This window comes from Nanorana parkeri, unplaced genomic scaffold, assembly GCF_000935625.1.
Source record: "Nanorana parkeri isolate BGI_ZX_2015 unplaced genomic scaffold, ASM93562v1 scaffold450, whole genome shotgun sequence".
NCBI lineage: Eukaryota > Metazoa > Chordata > Amphibia > Anura > Dicroglossidae > Nanorana > Nanorana parkeri.
The window spans coordinates 1113312-1132765 of record NW_017306718.1 but is presented as its reverse complement, the minus strand read 5'-3'; the positions used below and the strand labels follow the sequence as shown (position 1 = coordinate 1132765).

At 41.3% G+C, this 19454-nt stretch overlaps 1 protein-coding gene across 1 annotated transcript in view; it reads left to right on the top strand.

Moving 5' to 3' along the window:
* Positions 1-19454, top strand: part of ESR1 (estrogen receptor 1) — a 78689-nt gene that overhangs the window by 54171 nt on the left and 5064 nt on the right. The window contains exons 4-6 of the mRNA XM_018560332.1: positions 5602-5740; positions 11334-11467; positions 17033-17216. Coding sequence (XP_018415834.1) covers positions 5602-5740; positions 11334-11467; positions 17033-17216 — 457 coding nt within the window. The remainder of the gene's footprint in view (positions 1-5601; positions 5741-11333; positions 11468-17032; positions 17217-19454) is intronic.

Sequence of the window (19454 nt, the reverse complement as noted above, 5' to 3'; positions counted from 1 at the left end):
TGGTAGGTAGCTCATTGTGGGACAACAATCTAAGCACCAGCAGACAGCAGCAACCCTTTAGACTCACACATTGTAACTGCCACATGTTTTAATAGAACCACTACCATTTACAGCATCTGCTGTTGTGATTCTGACCTTTAAAGTACCCTTGATAGTTTCTTTTAATATCAAACAAGAGCCCAGAGTTTCTAACACAACAGGTTTTTCTTCAACCTGGAGAAGGTTCCCCAAATCTAATGCCACCCTCTCAAAGGGTCTAAGAGGTATGTTGGTGGTGAGTAATTTATTATGCTCAGTGGACACACCCTTAATGCCAACTCTCCTGGTAACATCTATATTACTATATGGCAAGGTTTCAAAATGTGACAGCCAGCATTTTATTTGAATTTTATTTAACAGAATGAAATTACACTTTGATAGATACCAAATATGATATACAGTATATCTGAAATGAATTTCTCTTAGGCGGCCTAATGTGTCTTATTACCCTTTTGGACCTGGTAAATTAGGGGTGTTGGGTGTTGGGTGTAGGAGTTATGAATATGTATGAATCTTCATCTCTAGGTCAATATGCCAGACTTATGGATATGTATTTATTAACCTACATACCAGACTATTTATGACATGGACATTTACAACAAGGCCTAATCAGTATGATGCTGCTGCATTCCTTCTGACATTGTCCGCTGGTTGTCTAATTCATATTAAGCTGACTTAAGTATGGCTTCTTAAGCATAGACATGATATTTTATTATGACTGTTTTTGTTACTGACAAAAACAGTCATAATAAAATATGAGAGTGAACATTGATCAGTATTGTTATTTCTCCCCTATTGTCTCCACGCAGCTTGGATTTCGTCACACCTCACTAGTGTCACACATTCCCTCTTTCAAAGGTCACATGAAAGGGATTGCAAGTTCTTTTCAAACTCATTCGACTCTCTATTTTGTCTTGCATGGTGAAATCATATAGAATCAATCTTCTACAGAGGAACCTGCAGTTCTCTCCAGCAACACAGTTTAACGAGCTAACTAGGTTTTAGTCAGTGATCACTGTGAATATGTGGCCTTACAGGTAATGTGGTAGCTTTGGCAGAAGCCAAATGATTGCAAGGCACTCTTTTTTGATGGTGGCATATACTACCTCCATGGAGAGTACATTTCTCCTCAGGTAAAGGATGGAATGTTCTTCTCCTTATTGATCCAGCTGGCTCATGGCTACCTAATGGTCAGCTCTTGGGCTAAATTTGCTGGACTGCCAGTGCGTAACAAATTAGCAGGCATTTGAAATGTATACCACATGTAAATTATTTCTCTTACAGTAGAATTATTGGTTGAAAATGTATCAAATAATGCTGGTGATATTTTTATTTTTAAATCCCTAGACTCATAGGCACCTACAACCTTCTTTCCTAGGTCTTTGGAGAGCTCTTGATTTTGACATTCCACCACTTTTGTCAATAGCAAAGAGAACCTCTTGATATCTGAGGTTTAAATAAGACAGGTTCCACCTGTATACTCCATATGGACGTTCTAATCATTGGCACTTAATTTTGAACACCTGATCCTAATTTAATGGGTTTGATATATACTTATATCAACAGACCTCAACTCAGCCCCTTTCTTCCTTACCCACCCTCCCCCCTTTAGACCTCAGAGCAGCGCTCCTCCCCTATTTATCCCCCTTAAATCCCAGATCAGGCCCCCTTTTTAACCCCTCTTCCCTGTAACCCTCTGCAGACCTAAATCGAGCCCCCCTTTCCCTTCAGGGACCTCAGATCATCTTCCCTTTAACCCCTCTCAGGCTTCAGAACAGCCCACTTTGCCCTTTACCTCTCCAGATCCTGAGATCAGAGCCCTCCCACCTTCCTTCTTAACTCCTTTGGACCTTAGATCAGCACAGAGCAGAAGCAGGTAGTGGGGTTTAATTTCTTGATTCTGCTGTACTGGCACCATGCTGTTTTGAGGTCTATTATCAGCATCTGGTTCTGAAAAATGCTTTACCGAACCCAGTGCCTGAGAAACATGGGATATGGGCAGCAACTAGGGATGAGCAAAACAGTCTAGATTTGATTTGCAGGCCGTTCAACAAACTGTTTAAGTCAATGGGTGCAGGTCTTTAGAATACATTCTGGCGATTTTGAAGGGTAATAGGCAAAGTATTGTCAAACAAAGGACAGGGGGAGCTAGATACAGGCATGGGGGACATGTATCAAGAGATTTTTTTTAAACTACACAATACCATTCAGCAGGTGGAATGTCCTCCTTCTAATGCAACTTTGAGGGCGACATGGGAAAAACACTATTCCTTTTTAATACATCCTTGGGAGATGCCTTTAAGCTGTATACAGTGTTATGGAACAGTACAACTCTAATGAACAGCTTCAGCAACGCTGCATAACATCACAACATATTTTGTATGGGTAATTGTTCTTTTAACTGTTACATTATTGCTTGGCTTAAATATAATCCACAGTAACCACATTTGACGATCCAAAATGTAATAACAGCAGTTAATTATCACCTCACTTAATCTATACACTGTTATGGATTAGAAAAACAAATAAAGACTGTAATTCCAAAGATCTGCTAGGTGTACGGTGTTTAAAGTACAAGTAAACCCTCTTTAACCCTTCTCATACAGTATGTAACGTCTTACCCTATATACAAGTGCAAACACCATGTCTGCTTTCCTCCAGTGTTTTTCATCAGATTGCAAAGTGCTTTCAAATCACTGCTCCTGCTTGGAGTGTATAATTAGTTTATATGGGTACTTATATGGGTACTTCTGGTGCTGTCTTGATGTGCCAGCAGCCACAGAACTACACTTTTCATTAGCACTGTCATTAAACAGATAAGCAGAGGACACTGTGCCGATATGGGTTAAGTTTGTGAGTAGTCCAGAAGCTGACTTCACACATAGGGCTGACAAATTAATCTTGCTTACCATTTTAATGCAGAAGCGTCAGTGTTGTCAGCTCATGTAAGGAAGTAAGATAGGTCTGGTAGGATGACTGGGTATCTGTTTTTTATTATTATTATTATTATCATCAGTCTGACAAAGAAATGACAATGTCATCTCAGTCTAATGAATGTGTGAGCAAGCTCTGCTATATATAGGGTTCATTTTAACTAAATGTACACTTTAACCTCTTTGGTTTTTGTGAAGGGAACTTCTTCCCTATTGCCTACCTTACACTCTCCATAGCTAAAGTTTCATTGGTGACATCAAGCATGCATAAGGCGATGGAATAAATATATATGAAAGGTTTCTGTTTTGTGATAGAACATGTTAATTCAGCTCTTAAGGGTGGTAGCAGCAGCAAATCAATACAAGAATTATTATTTTCCTGTTGTTATTACTTGCCACGAGTTATTGCATGTCAGGGTTTTAAGCATTGCATTTTCTCTGCAAAAGTTCTCTCTACCCAGAAAAAAAGCTTTCAATTGCATACCTATTAGTCCACACTGCTAAAAAAAATTATTTGTGCAGTGTCAATTTTGGACACATTTTTAAACATTCATATGTCTACTAAATAAAATTGTATTTGTATTGTTGTTGGGCAAAGAGTCCACCAGTGTTGTTACACATTATTTTACTTAGTAAACAATGTAATCCCTGTAAACCACAGTGTTATTCTTGTTATCTCAGTCTAATGCAGCCCAAACAATATGTACCAAGTATTCTGTTTGGTAAGAAAGAGCATGTTTTACTATTAGGTAATGGTAATACTAATCAGTGGCGGACCTAAGGAACAAAGGGCCCTGGTGGAAGATTTTTTCATAACCCCCCCCCAAGTTTCTTTTTTTTACGTTGAATTTTCTACGTGTTCTGTGCTGCCACTCTGCTCTGGGCCTGATATCTAGGACAGAGGGTCTCAGCAGGAGCAGATGAGCAAGGTCTCACCAGGGGTAGATGCAGAGGCTCTCAGGACAGATGTGGAGGGTCTTAGCAGGGGCAGATGCGGAGGGTCTCACCAAGGCAAATGCGAAGGATCTCACCAGGGGCATATGCAGAGTGCCACACCAGGGGCAGATGCTGAGGGTCTCACCAGGGCAGGTGCAAAGGATCTTACATGGGGCAGATGCGGAGGGCCTCACCAGGGGCAGATGCGGAGGGTCTCACCAGGGGAAGATGCAGAGGGTCTCACTAGGGGCAGATGCAGAGGGTCTCACCAGGGGCAGATGCAGAGGGTCTAACCAGGGGCAGATGGTCTCACCAGGGGCAAATGCAGAGGGTCTTACCAGGGGCAGATGCAGAGGGTCTCACCGGGGGCAGATGCAGAGGGTCTCACCAGGGGCAGATGCAGAGGGTCTCACCAGGGGCAGATGCAGAGGGTCTCACCAGGGGCAGATGCAGAGGGTCTCACCAGGGGCAGATGCAGAGGGTCTCACTAGGGGCAGATGTAGGGGGTTTCACCAGGGGCAGATGCAGGGGGTCTCACCAGGGGGCAGATGCAGGGGGTCTCACCAGGGGGCAGATGCAGACGGTCTCACCAGGGGCAGATGCAGAGGGTATCACCAGGGGCAGATACGGAGAGTCTCACCAAGGCAGCAGGGGCAGATGTGTGGCTGGCAGAAGTGCTCTGAGATGTGCGGGCTGGCGCTGTAAACAGACACCACTGTGGTTCGCCAGAAGACTGCCGTGAGGTCCCTAACAAGTGCAGGACCTTATGGCAGCCGAATCAATAAACAAAAATGTAAGTGCGGGACCATGTTTCCTCCAGTTGGTAGGCCTGGGACCCCAGGACCGGATCTCAGTTGGCCCCACCCATATCAAGTCCTGGTATAACACATTTGAATCTGAGTAAAAAAGTGTTCAGAATGACCTAAAGGAGGTAGAAGAGGATGGATGAGCCACAGTAGTCTATCACTAAAATGACAAAGTTATCAGGAAACATGGCTTCTTCTTGAGTGGGCAGCTCTGTAGCTAGTGATACTGCTCTAGCCTCTCATTCTCAAAGTGTTTAATCAGATATTTAATAAGCTCTGTCTAGAGGGTGTTGGAAGCAGCAATGGAATTCCTTGGGTATGTCCAGTCTGGCAATTTTTTTCCAAACCTTCTAATATATACAGTGAATATAGGCTAAGCAGTGGCAGTTGTCAAACAGCATATGAAGCTGCATCACATCATTGAGGGAGCGATGCACTGTGGTAAGAAGTTCCAAGCTCTTAATCATTTCCTGTCATTAGTCTGGTTCACAGTGTTCATCATAATTAGCTGTTCTGGCTATTACAGATACCCATGGTGTAAAAGTTATCTTCTAGTCTAAGTCATCAAACACTGTGGCAATAATAAATAGGAAGAGACAGGTGGTATAAAAATAAATATTTAAATTTAGGATACTCAGAAGTTGGATGTTTTCTCTTATAATATACCATTACTTATTCTTTTAGCTCATTGTTTGCCTTGGATTGTTTACACTGCAGATTCATCAATGGGGTAGATTGGGTGAATCATTGGTAGACAACTTTAAGAAATTCTCTAATCTCTAGTTTTAAATCAATACATAACCAATTAAGTCCGATAAACTGATACAGTGAATGCAATTGTAGAAGATCAAGAAAGTAGTTATTAACGCTGGATTATTTTGTTGCAGGTTTTATGGACTTAACTCTTCATGACCAAGTACATCTCTTGGAATGCGCTTGGCTTGAAATCCTCATGGTGGGTTTAATCTGGCGCTCTGTGGATTTTCCAGGAAAGCTTTCATTTGCTCCAAATCTCCTATTGGACAAGTAGGTCTTTTTTGGTTTAAAAGGAACAAATATAACATAGAAGTGCATTAATCTGTATAAGAAGTTAAATCATAGAGCAGCACAATAAAGCAGGGAAACAAATGTGGATTTTAAGGCCAATAAGACACAGAATTTTTTTATGGAAAAAGATTATACTTCCAACACATATCCAAGTAGAAAATATATTTAAGTTAAAATCCTCCTTGTGTAAATTATAGGGCATATTATAAGTGAGGGGTTTAGTGATTTAAATTAAGGCCAAGTACTGGGCATCTAATATACAGCACAATGTACCATCAGCTATAGAGGACGACAAATCCCACTATCCCAGCAATACATTAAAGAGAACCATGTGGGGGAGGGAGGGTTGGGGGGAGTGCAGGCTTACCTGAGCAGTCTTCCAGCAACTTGCTTCTGAGATCGAGTCTGTCGGCAGCTGTCATCCCCCCACGCCTGCTCCTCCTTACTTGTTCTTCTTCTCCCCGAGCCGATCGTGGATGTGGGCGGGCAGTGAGCGTGAGGCGGGGAGGAGGTGCGGCTTGTGGAGCGTGGATGCGGGCGGGTCTGGCAGCAGCGAGAAGGTGCGGCGTGTGTGGAGCCGTGAACATGGCCAACTAATCGAAAGCGGATAATCGTAGGCATTGTAGAGGGCAGCCCGCTGGGGAACCGTCACCTGCCGTGAGGAGCGAGCAGCCGGTGATTGCAGAGCCGCATCTGACGTGGGCGGGCTGACCGGGTGCAGATGGCAGAGAGGCAGCGGCGAGGGGACGGTCGGTGACGGGCCCCCAGATGGCCGCGGGCCCTCGGTCCGTGCCCGACTGCCCGAATGGTCAGTCCGCCCCTGCAGTGTAACTGATGTCTGCATGAGCATATAGAAAAGAAAAAAAGAAAAAATCCCCCTAGGGGGGATACGTTGTAATACAGATTTTTTTTTAGAAGTTATACTACTTCTGTCAAGGTTTTATTGTTGTCCCCATACAGAGATTTTTCTTCACGTGTTGCCCCTGTGCCACCTTGGCCAGGACATTAAGTAAAATCCCCCCAAAAGTGACATAGCAATAACAACTGTATACAGTATATATAAGTGTGATCTTAGACCCAGCCACACTAAACTCAAAAGGACTATCACATTTTCATGCATGAGTATTTTAGCTGGGCGTGAATGGTTTTAAAATGACCAGACAGTTCAATAGCTGGCCTTACAAAACAGAGAGGGATGTACTAAACAGTTAACTGCAGCAGGGGGTGACAGTGTAATTTGAGGGATATGCTTAATTAGCGCTAGCAAGTAAGGTTACTTATATTTCATCTCCAACACCCTTCCTTATGCCCTTCTGTTTAAAGTGGAACATTTTGTCAGGCTGTGAGGCTCCGCTGTTAGTTTGAAAGCCTATCCTGATCCAGGCATCAGGAGTGCTGACTGTGGCTCCTGATACGCAGAGCGCCCCAGCACCCAGGACAGGTTTACACGTACTTATGTCATCCAGGACACTTGCAGTGGCATGAGACCTGAAGCATCTCCTCAGGTAAGTAACCACTGACAACATTGCTAGGGTGTTTTTCCTTCCACAGACACCAATGCTGGGGTATTCTTTCTCCCACTGGCACCAACAATGGGGTGCTCTTTTCCCCACCTCATATTTATACCTCAAAGTGACCACCATTGTTGTGGAGTTTCTTCCCACTCACCACTGACACCGGGGCAGTTTCTCTTCCCATTGACATCAAAAGGGGTTAGTTCCTCAGTCCATTGACAGTCCATTATACCTCAAACTGACCACTGCTGTTTAGGATTTTTTTCCTTCCACTAACCACCGATGCTGGGGGCATGTTTTCTTCAACTGATCACCAACACTGGGGTGGTTTTGCTCCCGCTGACCACAGAGGCTAGTTTTTTTTCTTTCTCTCACATTTCCAACCCATATGTATGTCATATGTATGAGTGGGTGCACTTTCACAACTTAATTCAACCAGATGGCCACTATACACAAAGTTAAATCAGATATGGATGGACTAAACCTATCAAAAAGGGTACAGGGCTCCTCATTGTATATTTAGTCAATGTGTGTATGAATGGCTGAGATCATTGGAGGGTTGGGCTTAATAGTAAGACAAAGTTTAGTGCCAGAAGTTTAGAAAGCGGCCTTGGGCTGCTTAATGGAGCAAAAACATCTCTTTCTATAAACATCAATATGTCTCAGGGGAGAATATTGGTTTACAGAGGCAACATTAGCAGAGCATCCTGCTTTTTTTTTACAAGTGTATTGTGAAGGTAGGGTACCTTCTTGCTATTACACAAATGGGTTGTGAAGCAGGGGACTGCTTTTCATTTAAAGTGTAAAACTTTTTTTCAAAGAATCACAATTGAAGAACTATATTTGCCCTAAATCATTTTAGATTTACTTTGCTATTTTGTATTCATTATGTAACTCTCAACAAAGACAATGTATCTGTTTAAGATTTATATTTTCTTTGTAGCATACAGTCAATGTTGAGAAATGTCTCTACTAAAGTGGGTTAAAGAAACATGGTGAGGTGCTTTATAAACTTAATTTATGTTAGAATAACTATTATTTTGAAATCTACATTTTATAGCAGAAAGGTTGGTCACAGTAAGTGAACTATAACAATGCACCTTGGAGCACAAAACATACCCCCTGCCTGAACAGACGTCTTTAATAGTCAATTACTGGACTGGGAAAATAATGTTTCTCACCTAATACCATCAAATTCTAAGTAGGGAAATAAAAAAAATGATTAATATGTATGCCTTTATGTAATTCATTCATAGTGAAGGGCCATAGAGGTGACATGGTACGAAGATCTATGAAGGCAGACTAAATATCCAGTAGAAAGTAACCAACTATAATTAAATACTCTATGTGGGCACTGGTGGACCAAGACACTAGAAAATCACAGATCACAGTACAGATTTTACAACTGTCTTCTAATGTCTGGCAAATGTTCCTTTACAGAGCTTCAGTCTCTTATATTTGCACTTGAAATTCATATTATATTGTACATTAGTTTTTCTAAATCCAAATATTTTTCTTTCATTTTGAAAAGAGTAAGACATTGATAAAACCCTACTCTCTGTGTCTTATTCCCATAATATGGGAAACGATAAAGATCAAAGGATAGTGTTATTTTAGTTTTTGTTTAAGCATGTACATTTTACACTTTGGTTTATCTCCATATTTTTACAACATGTATACAATCTGTGTTTTACAAATAAACAAATAAATGTGCAAACATGTAATACATGGCAATGGATTGCAAGAACACTGTGGTTAAACTAAAGAGAAAGCACAGCAGGTACTGCCTTCCTTCCTAAGTTCCTACCTCTGTATGTCTGATTGAAACATCAATCTGAGCTTTGTCGTAAGGGATAAGTCATCTATTTCTTTGCATAAATTTCCTCTTGAGCTACTGAGCAGGCTTTTTTTAACAGGATCTCAGGCAAATTGCATTTTTGCCCATGTATTTCCTTTAGTGTAGGTTTCCCTTAAAGTTACATTAAAGGCACCTTTTCATCTGTCCTTCCAGTGCTGTGGCGGGTCTCTGATTCAGCGCTGACTCCTCTGAGCTTGCTGGCACTTCCTGTCCCACGGTGTCTGCATGCGGATGCACTCATCCTTAGACTTACCTTGTGTCTCTCCTTTTGATCCGGCCGAAAATGTGATCTGCGCATGTGCCTGCCCCAAGATGCTTTGTGGCCGCCCGAGAATTTTCACATTTTCGGAGGGGAGAATGCGGGGAAGACACGGGTAAGTATTAACCCTTTTAAAAGCGGTTTTGTTATTTTTTTTTACACTTTTTATATATATCTACTGCTTGCTAGCAGTAGATATATGAAAAAAGCTGAGGCGTCAATTATCCTTTAACACTTTGATTGTTAAAACCGCCTACCACATATTATGGCTGTCTCTCTCATAGAGAGCCAATGACATGTAGTACGAATCATGGCAGTCATAAGGGTTAAAACAAGTTCACGGCTCCAACAGGAGTCGTGAGCTTGTTTCATTTTTTTCTACATGTTCCCCCCATCTACTAGCAACTTTGAATGAACCTGAGCAATTTTGGGTTTACCCTCAGCATGTGCATTAGTGTGTGCTGCATTGTAAAAATGGTATAAGTCTGTTTTTTTCTGCGTTGAGGTTCACTGGCAGCCCATTCATTGTTGTGCATTGCCAGCTAATTAATTTGTTAACACAATACACCTCAATACACTAAAATGCATGTACTAATGCAATGCAAAATGTGAATGAGCCCTTAGGCTGGCTGTCCACTTTTGCACTGTGATAACATGCCTTACCACAGCATGCAAGCTCTAGTGCGTTGCCATGCCAATCATTTTGTATTTAGAAGTTGAAATAAAGTGCTGGATTTCTCTAAACCCTGATGTGTGTTTTGGACCCCCAAAACAGGTTGGCTACTCTACTTGTATCTGGACTATTATAATTGATATTGGCACTTCAATTCTTACATCCACTGTATTAATTTTTTATGGCACCCAATGCACTAGGAAAATGGACCTGTGTCAGGTTCAGTTTCATGTGTGCAGTAACACAGTGCACTGCAAAGGTGAGAAGGGGTCCTTTGGAATAATTTTAGGGTCATCATTTTACTTAACGCTAAATATATCATTTTGTGAACGTTTTTAGGGTAAGTCACTAATTTACTGTTTTGTGTATCAGTGATTTTCATCATTTCCCAAAAACAAACAATAATAAAGACCCACTCTGGACATAATATGAGACACCTCCCACCCCCTATAACTCATCCTGCAAGGTTTTTTTTCTTACCTGGAGAAGAACATTATACCCAAGTTCACTGCCCAGGTCTCTATCCAGCACCCTTCCACATTTGGACAGCTAATAGGAAGTGCCCACATCATGCAGGCAGTGACCTGAACACCCGAAAAGGACCCCAATGGATGTAAACAGAAGAGGAGAGAAGGCTCATGCCTTCAGCATCATAAGGCTTTACATAAATTATCCAGGTTAATTCCAAACATCAGTTTTAATTGTATACATATGTGTTAGAGATTTTCTAAGTGCAGTTTTATATTTTACATTCAGTAGACATTTTTGAAAGTATGTTGTATTGATGTGCACCAATAATGATTTTAGGGTATTTTTTTTATATCACTTTAATAAGCATTTGCGCAAATATGGTAGGTTGTTAATGAACAGAGCAATGTTTTAAATCTGTAGATTTCAGAAAATATATGGTATGAGGAGGAGGGCTTTCAAAAAGTTTCTGGCTGTCATTCAAGTCTGTAGCAAAAAATAAATAAAAAGGTCCAGCCACCTGTGGTGTAAAAGGGGAGCCAATGACAGCAAAATGGTTACAGACGCCATTGCAGCTTTGTTGTAGGTAAAGTCGGCATATTGTGCAGATAGGTGAGAGAAGCCTCCAAAATAATGCACACTATGTAGCTGTTCGTGATATACTGTACAGGCAGCCTGTGTATTGAGTGAGACTTACCCCAGAGATTGAGTTAACACTGATTAGAAGAAATGTATGGTCACTTCTGCTGCTACATCCATATATAACCAGCAAAAATTCAGCTTCTGATTATGCTTTGCAGGAACCAGGGTCGGTGTGTGGAAGGTTTGGTTGAGATTTTTGATATGCTGGTTACCACAGCTACACGTTTCCGGATGATGAGGCTCCGTGGGGAAGAGTTCATCTGTTTAAAATCTATCATCCTTCTCAATTCTGGTAAGTATGAAAATGTCATTACTCATTAGCCCATGCTTCCCACTCTCCCCAGTTATTGATGCCAATGGTCATATAGCATTTCTGGTGCCAGTCTTTTGTCTGTTCAGATTAGCTGTTGTGCTTCCATTTTAGCCTAAGCTGACTAGGTAATCTAGTCGGATCCCCCTCAGTCCCCATATCGTAGAGTCATGTGGTCCATATCTTACATTCATGTGTGTCAAAAAGTTCTAGCTAACTGTATGCAGGCTGAAATAAATGGCTCTGTAATTTTAGTCTGTATCTGAGCTAAATACCAGTTGTTCTGGTTGCTCATATGATTACAGCGACCTGAAGGAATGACTTGCATAGCTTTAGTTACCATCGTAAATGAGGAATAAACAACATTTTCTTTTTATTTGTTGACATTTAAATACCTTTTTTTCTGACCTTCTCTTAAAAATGTTACTTGCCTGTCTTTTATGCAGACCCACTAACTTCAATATGTTCTATGGCACAAACCTTGAACACGCATTCAGATCAGGAAAGTCATAGTAAAGTAAGATGTACTTATCTGTGTGTTTCAGGTCAGTAGCTTAAAGTGTTGAAGAAGACAGTCACAAAAACAGTCAAGAAACTAGCATTTTCAAGAGAAGTAGTCAGAGAAGTAGTCAGCAATGGCCACCCCATTGCCCATTTACTGTACTTTCTGTTGTTCTCATGGAAAGCTTTTTTGGTTTCCTTTTGGCCCACCTCACCCTAAGCTGTCAAGCCTCTTTGCATAGTAATCTAGAATTAAGTTTTATAATATGAACCTTGGCAAAGAAGATCAAGGTTGCCCTATTTGACTGCAGATTGCTTTGAGTAGGAAGGTGCCAAAGTAGGCATTTTTTAATCACAGGCTTTGGCTTTTGGGATCCTTTATAAATCATTTGCTCAGAATGCATTCATCGCGCTAGGCATTACTCAAAGATTCCATAACTTATTTTTAACCTTTTTTTTTTATCTTGACATGTTTTTTGCATGCCAAGTATTTCTAAACAATAATTGTTACCAATAAGTACAGTAGCACTTCCATAGTAATTATGTGTTAGAAGTTTATTCTTGAATATGATGTATTTCTTTGTCTTTCTACAGTTGCTGAAATTTTACATTACCAAAATTACAGTAGAACTATGAGGTGAGCGAAAATCACTCATCCTCATAGTTCGAGCTGACGTGTGACAATGAAAACATCACAAGTCGTCTCAATTGATCGGGAACACATACCGTCGCTCGCTCACTTCTCGATCATCTCCCTGCAGAGAGCTGTGTTTGTCAGTCACAGCTCCCTGCAGGGATTCCCTCTCCAATCCTCCAGTGCTGAGTGGAGGAATGGATGGGGGAGGGGGCGGGTACAGCTGGCTCTGCCTCTAGATAGGCAGAGCCAGCTGTCACTTACGCAGCTGTGTGGATCTCGACAGTAATGTTGGGATCCGTCCCGGCTGCGGCGCTCTCAGTATACAGCGAGCTGTAGCTCGATATATACTCACCCTTGGGTCAGGGGAGTTTATGTCCTCCCGTGACCCTTAAAGGAGAACTATGAGGTGAGTGCTTTTCACTCACCTCATAGTTCTAGCCGACCTGTGACAATGAGACTGTCACAGGTTGGCTCAGTAGATCGGGAAGTGAGCGAACACATAGCGGCGTTCGCTCACTTCTCGATCCTGTCACGGCTTTCTGCCATGGCAGAGGAGGGGCTGGATTCCCCCTCCCCGCTCCGATCCTCCAGCGCTGACTGGCAGAGCGGACGGGGGAGGGTACGCTAGTTTGTGTCCTCCTGTTACCCTAAGGAGAACTATGGTGAAAAGCCCTAACCCCATAGTTCTCGATTAAGAGAACTATGGGGAAAAACACTTACCCCATAGTTCTCTTTTAAGTATCTTGTTTTACCGCAGCCACAATGAAAGTAAATTAAAATATGCTTTATGATATAGCTGTTAAATCCTAACTTTACGGTCTGCAACTATACCTAAATAATCATAATAATCATTATTATTATTATCATTATTATTAAACAACAGAAGCATGTGATATTTTTTTTTAACAGAACGAACAGATATTTCACTTCTGGCCTGAGCTAAACAGAGTATATTCAGTGCTCATTTTTACATTACAGCCCAATGAAACACTCATTATTTACTACTACAATGCAGTTAGGTTGCATATATAGTAATACTTATTCTATTTATTTCTATTTATTAATTTGTTGAGCATGACATGCTGCAGCATGGGTTAAATTCCCTGTGCAGACAGCACACTGGAGAGTCGAACCACTGTCCTCACACACACATCGTTTTGAAGAGTGTGTGGCTTTTATAAATTATTTTCCTAATGTATTATGTTTATGAAAACATAAAAAACATTAAAATTGAAAACAAAAATTTGGTAAGTGAGAACCTGGGGTTTAGAGAACTACTTTACTGTTGTGCATAAAAATATAGAGCTGAATAGCAAGATCTTAGATTGTACACAAAACTGAATGAGCCAGCTGAATGACTCAAAGGAGGGACACCCTCTCTCCCCTTGCAGAGACAGTGCCTTCTGGATAATTAAAAATGCCAATCCCATAAAAAAGCATAGAAGACTGCATGAAAGGTTTGTTAATAATAATATAATAAAAAACATTATGATAAAGGGTCTCCCCACCCTTGTTGGCAACAATGCGACTTTCACTGTGGTATTTTTTTAACTGGGCAACCATGCCGACAGCCAATGTGGTTTAATAACTATAGAGAATGATGGCCACCAATCCAGCCAACATGCTTTGTCTGTCAGATACATGCAGCAAATATGTGAAAAAGCTTTTCCAATGATCAGAAATAGTGTACGTGAATGTCCCTGTGTTTGAATCATGGGCCTTTCATTCCAGAAATTGCAAAATTTAATCCGAACCCCATTGAAGTTATTGGGGTCGGTAAATCCTGAAAATCAGTTCTTGCCATTTTCAAGGCTAATAGCAAGGTATTGTCAAACAAGAACATATGGATTTGTACACTTCCATAGAGTACTGTAAGTGGGAGGGACAAGGCAGTTTTTATTATGAAATACAAATTAAAGTGTGTTAGTTGTGAGACAACAGCAGAAGTATTATGTAAGCAGTTTTCTCCTTTAATTGCAGAAGGAGAGACAAGGCAGGTTTTATCATGTGTGGGAGCTAGCTTCAAATGGTAGGAGCATTAAGAATGCAGCCACTTGCCAACTCTTTTTTTTAAGGGCTTCCTTGCCCACTTTTATTAATAAAAAGTTCAGTTCAGAAACAAAAGGTTACTCTCAAAGGAGTTTTCAACATTCGTATTCCAATGCCACAAAGCAAATGCAAATAATTCACCAGCCGTGTGGGTTCGGTTCCACTTGCAGCACTGCTCCTCTAGCCTCACACTTCAGGCCCTTGTTTACTCCTGCAGACAGTATACCCTCACACATGTTCTGTGCACACATGCACCATGTCTCGGTGAACTGGCTCCCCACCATGACTGCTAGGTGGAAACATCCTGACTCCTTGGGTGGAAGCCTCCGCTATCTCTGGAATGGAGCCCCAAACTATTGCCAGCACCTGTACTAAAATACTATGCTCACCTGCACAAATAGGATGCTGGCTGCTGGCGAATGTTTTTACTCTTAAAGTGTGCAGTTCCCCCTCCTAAACAATACCAGATCCTTTAGGTCTGGTAGAAAGGTCTGGTAGAAAAAGTGTGTGGGGTTCCCCCTAAAAGTCATACCACGACGACTACGAAATAAAAAATAAAACAATAAAAAATAAATAGAAATAATACAAATTAAAAAACGCCGGCCGCCTTCCCTTCTCCACTCCAACTCCCGCCGCATAATGGTATTTTGACAGATGGCGGCAAAACATAAACAATTGGGCGGAGCTAGCAGTGACAGCTACCTCCGCCCAATTGTGTAGTTTGCCGGCATCTGATAGGCGAGACATGATTGGGCAGAGTCATCATGACTTTGCCCAATCACTTTGCCCAAGTACTGAGCCCTGATTGGGCAAAGTCTTGCATCTGACCTGTGGTCAGGTGCAAGTCTTTAACCAATTAGAGCTTCAGAGGCCTCTTTGCAGTATGGGATGTTGCGCGGTCGAACAGACCGCGAACATCCCATAAAGTTCGGCGAACACTCGAGCGGCTGATGTTCGATTCAAACTCATGTTCAAATCGAACCGGCGGACCAATCCTAGCGGGGAACACTGTAAAAAAAAATAATTTAAAAATGTAATTTTTTTTTCATTTGTCTAATGTCACTTTGCTGCAACAAATTTTTTTTGTAAATACTACCGCTAATGAAATTAACGAAAGTTCTGATTTTGGCCGAATCCCAAACCGGATAAGGAAAAATCCAAAACAAAACTAAAGAAATGTTTTCAGGCACACATGTCTACATGTGATTCCACTCACCAGAATCCACTGATTCTTGCCACAGGAATTCACTGTCTGGCCCTAATAGCACATGTGAATGGGGCCTTACTGCCCCAAAGAAATCAGATGACCATCTCCACAAAACATCCATTTTTTTTGTCAAATCGGTAAATTTTCATTAAAGGAGAACTATGAGGTGAGTTCTTTTCACTCACCTCATAGTTCTAGCCGACCTGTGACAATGAGACTGTCACAAGTCGGCTCAGTAGATCGGGAGGTGAGCGAACACATACCAGGTTCGCTAACCTCTCGATCCTGTCACGGCTCTCTGCCGTGACAGGGGGAGGGGCTGGATTCCCCTCTCCCCGCTCTGATCTGCCAGCGCTGACTGGCGGAACGGACAGGGGAGGGGGCGGGTACAGCTGGCTCTAGAGGCAGAGCCAGCTGTCACTCACGCAGCTGGGCGGATCCCGTCATCTACGTCGGGATCCGCTCCGGCTGCGGCGTCTCAGTATACCGCGAGCTGTAGCTCGCGGTATACTGAGCTTAGGGTAATGGGAGGACGCTAGTTTGTGTCCTCCCGTTACCCTAAGGAGAACTATGGGGAAAAACACTGACCCCATAGTTCTTCTTTAACACTGGAGCTAAAATCTATGATACACATGGAAATAGAAATGCTTTATGTTTAACAGACTTCTAAACTCCTGCTGTGCAATGAGACATTTACTGTTGTCTACAGAAACTTGGTGGAAGGGTTTTACATTAGCTCATAAAAGTGCTATTACAATCTTAAGGAAGTGCGAAAACATCACTACAGGTCTAGTAAAATGTATGTATGCCTGACTCCAGGATGAGGGGATAGCAGACCTCATAATAGGTATGCAATATTATTTTAGGCATAAATGCCCTAAAATAGCATAAAATTAAATTTAAAGTGTCAAGATTTATGGACTCTAGTGTTTTTGCACAGACATCTATCCTACTATTGTGGGTTGTTTTTATTATCATCTACAATGTCTAACATAGTAAGTGAGATTGTGCAGGAAGTATTTTGTTACGCATGTTATGTTGTATTTGGTGTGCAGTCTCATTTATATACTCTGCAATATATAATTGAATGTTAGAAATGTGTAAAATTCAATATTTACTATTATTTTAATTTTCTTTCTTTTTATACTCGTAGGTGTATATACCTTTCTGTCAAGTACCTTAGAATCTTTAGAAGACACAGACCACATTCATTTGATTCTGGACAAAATCATAGACACATTGGTGCATTTTATGGCTAAAACTGGACTATCACTTCAGCAGCAGCAAAGACGACTAGCTCAACTGCTACTGATTCTTTCACATATTAGGCATATGAGGTAAGGACACTATCTAATTTTTCACTTCAAATAGTAACACATTAGGGATGCAGTCCACTTGCAAATGCCTTCTTTTTAAGAGCTGCTAACCGCTAGCCCTTTTTTATTAAAATAAAAGGTCAAAAGTCAATATAGGTTTCCCTCGCAGGGGTTTTTGAGCACAACATTCATGCATCACTTTCAAAATAAGCACAAATTCAGCCTCCTGGCTTTTCTCTTGCAGCACTAATGCACAGGCCTTAGACCTCAGGCCCTTGTCTGTATCCTTCAGACAGTTCCACACACCGTGCTAACCTGCGTGCTTGGTACACAACCCGCTGCTTCCTGCTGCACTGGCCTCCACTCTAACTCCTGAGTGGGCTTCAGGAACTGCTGGTGTGAAGGGGAGGAAACCTACGGGAGCGAGTAATGCGCTAAGAATATGCTTATTCCTCTGGCCCTAGATAAAGCAAGCAGCGCAAGGGTTAACTTTTGGTTTTCCTGGAGTTCTGCTTTAACAAAGCAATTTTTTAGCGTTGGGGCTTTGAGAAGTAAGTAATAAGATGTACTTGGCAAATAAATCTATGTATCCTGCATTTATACTTGGCCCTACCTAATATAATAAATCTTTTGATTAAATGAAAAACTCCTCTCTGAAACACTGAAGCTCTAAAAGGCTTCCAAAACATACAAGATGGTATATATGATAAGACAGTCATATTTATTGAGCATTAAATAAATAACCAGAAGAACTCACTATTTTCTTTTTTATGTTTAGAAAATAAAATGAAAAATAACAATTGTGTTGAGTCTATTGGATAAGAGTCAGTGTGAAATATAATACAAAGTACAATGGTGTAATAACCCCATAAAATATTAGCTTTGAAATGTAGGATTAAGCTGTATTCATACTAATGACTGGTAGTTATGGATTATGCCACATCACTGTCCTTTGTTCCATATTAGTAAATAACATCTTAACATTGGCCATGGCCTGAAGGAGTAACATCTCAAGTCTATAGACAGAAAAGACATTGTTGGCCAACACCCTCATCTAAAAAAGACTGATTGATCATGAAGGCAAATCTGATCTCTATCTGCGGTCTGTAGTAACCTTAAAGCGGACCTTTACACTCCAAAATCAAATTCTGCCAATGCATTCCTCATCATATGTATGATGATTAATAATAACAGACATGTCATGTGTAAAATGCTGTGATTTTGAAACACTTACACTTGCAGAGCATTAACTTCCTGCTTTGAAAGTGCAAATGACTTCAGTTTGCCAACACAATGCACACTGGGATTGCCTTGTCATCAGCAGGGCATTGCTGGTAAATACCATCTGTAATCTCAGGAGATCTCAGGGAAAGGCATTTTTCTTCCCTGAGATGGTGTGCATGATCACATGTCCTATGTGACTTTGCCCAATCATGGCTCTATATTTGTACTGAGCCCTGATTGGCACAGTCTTGCACCTGACCTGCGGTCAGGTGCAAGACTGTAGCCAATTACCGTTTCGGACGGCACAGTGCATTGTGGGATGTCCCGCGGCCGAACAGACCGCGGACATCCCATAATGTTCGGCGTCCGGCGAGCATTAGAACATAGGTTCGACTCGAACGCGAAGCCCATCCCTAGTCCTAGTCACATGTCTATCACAAATGCCAGAGATCCAGGAAGTAATAGAAGAGCTAGTAATCTGCCCTTAGTAAACATGGCCAGTGTGAGAAGACTGGGGAAGAAAAGAGAAATAAGATATACAAAGAATACAAAGCCGGCAATTATCTAGAAGTATGTGTTTGTAGATTGTCATTACTAAACATTTCTAAAGGTGTGTTTGTTGTTATTTTAAAGATATGGGTAAAGGTCCGCTTTAAAACAGAACTCTCGACCCAAAAACATGCAAATGTATTCCTCTAAAGCCACAAAGGCCTTAAATACACATTGTTTGTAGCAAATGCCTTTGCAAACTCATATTACCTTGTAAAAATAGGCATTATTACTGTGCGCACATAGCTTGTGTATAGAGGAGAGCTGTGGGTGAGACCTAGAAATTATTTTATGCTGGATTGCTGCACAGATCAGAAAGAAATACAACAAAGAACACCAAGATTTAAGTAAGAATGCACATGCCTCTTTTATTTAGAATGTTTTTGTTTTGCTGTCACAAACAGGCATCAAACTGGATCATTCACCACATCAGACTTATGTGGCAGTTTTAGTAAGAGTAATAGAAAAATCAAAATCAAAACATTA